At 49.3% G+C, this 1,731-nt stretch overlaps 1 protein-coding gene across 1 annotated transcript; it reads left to right on the top strand.

The window, feature by feature from the left end:
- Positions 1–430: 430 nt before the first annotated feature.
- On the top strand, positions 431–1,458 carry M436DRAFT_57297 (putative arabinan endo-1,5-alpha-L-arabinosidase A; the record flags this gene model as incomplete). Its single annotated transcript, XM_013567705.1, has 2 exons — positions 431–836; positions 887–1,458. 2 exons carry the CDS (start codon positions 431–433, stop codon positions 1,456–1,458), a joined length of 978 nt encoding a protein of 325 aa, XP_013423159.1.
- Positions 1,459–1,731: the final 273 nt, after the last annotated feature.

The following is a 1,731-nucleotide window of genomic DNA, read 5'->3' on the forward strand; positions in this document are numbered from 1 at the left end:
AAGGTAAATCATGAAGGCTTGATGTTAGCAGTTTTGGCGACTGCAATATAGGCTGTCATGTTGCGGAGCTCCTCTATTGTGTGCACTTTTGTACATATTCGGTTCGATCGAAGGTGTTCAAACGCTGCCCTAAGGAGCACCGCTAGAGCCTCGCTAAACCCGCGCTGGCTGCCACGCAGACACCGTGCATGATGCTTCTTCGCTACCTCGGAGAATATCATAGGGTAATATACTCGACACATGCTTCGTTTCATCCCATGCTTGATCATATCAGCCTTGATTGATGCCAGTCTCTCGGTGGCAGTCTGGAAGCAGTATGGGAGTTGTGACTACATAAACGTGAGCTTCCCTTGTCGGTGTTGGACAGATCAGGCCTCTTCTCACCCGCTCTCATCCGAGTGTTCTATTTGTTCTATTCCTGTTCGTCAATATGAAGCTTCTCACCATCATTTCTGGCGTTGTGTCGCTGGTCACCACAGTCTTTGCCTACTCCAACCCTCTTCCTTGCAGTGGTGTCTGTGGCAATGCTCACGATCCTTCGCTGATTCGTCGCGCATCTGATGGAACCTATTTCCGTTTCTCGACTGGTGGCGGTATCGCCGTCCACACTGCTTCCAGCGCCCAAGGTCCCTGGGTCTATAAGGGTCAGGTATTGCCTAACGGCGCAAATGTAAACAACGCTGGAAAGACCGACCTGTGGGCTCCTGATGTGACCTTGGTCGGCAACACCTACTACCTCTACTACACTGCCAGTCAATTTGGTACTCAGAACTCTGTCATCGGTCTCGCTACTTCGTCATCTTTGGATGTCGGCACCTGGTCTGATAAGGGCTCCAGTAAGTTGTTCATTTCCATATCTGATAACACCATTACTGACGACTTATAGCTGGTATTTCTTCCGACAGCAGCAAGTCATACAATGCTATTGACGCCAACCTCATCAAAGTTGGTTCGCAATACCTGATGAACTTTGGCTCTTTCTGGCACGATATCTACCAGGTCGAGATGAACACCACCCCCAATACTGTCAACTCGCAGGCCGGCGGCGCCTACAACACCATTTTCAAGCCCGCTGGCACCCACGACGTTGAAGGCTCGTACATGATCAACTACAACGGCGGCTACTATATGTTTTTCAGCGAAGGCAGCTGCTGCAACCTGGACAAGAACCGCCCTGCCGCTGGTCAGGAGTACAAGATCAAGGTCTGCAGATCCAACTCTGCTACCGGTGGTTTCGTGGATCAGAGCGGCGTAAGCTGCACCAACGGCGGTGGTACTCTTGTTCTGCCTTCGCACGGAACCATCTACGCTCCTGGCGGTCAGGGTGTCTACAACGATCCTAGCTTGGGATGGATTTTGTACTATCACTATGTTGATACTACCATTGGTTATGCTGATAGCCAAAAGCTCTTTGGTGTTAACAAGATCAAGTGGGTTAACGGATGGCCTACTGTTTAAGAGGATGTTCTTTCTGCACCCTGCCATAAGCTGCAGTCTTGTGCTTTTACTTTGGATTCTCGTCTTGGTTATTTTTGTGCATATTATTGTTTCCAAATCGAAATGTGCCTTCTTCTTCCCCCGCACTGCTTGCACAGATGAATATCCACTCGAGCGACTCCTCATTGTCACTCGTACAGCCATAGCAACCAATTGTCACGTCATTCTTAGTCTCTGCCCAAACTGTGGCAACAATCATGACTTGAAGGCATGCTTCCATCATTATATACGTTG

Source organism: Aureobasidium namibiae, assembly GCF_000721765.1.
Source record: "Aureobasidium namibiae CBS 147.97 unplaced genomic scaffold scaffold_23, whole genome shotgun sequence".
Taxonomy (NCBI): Eukaryota; Fungi; Ascomycota; class Dothideomycetes; order Dothideales; family Saccotheciaceae; genus Aureobasidium; species Aureobasidium namibiae.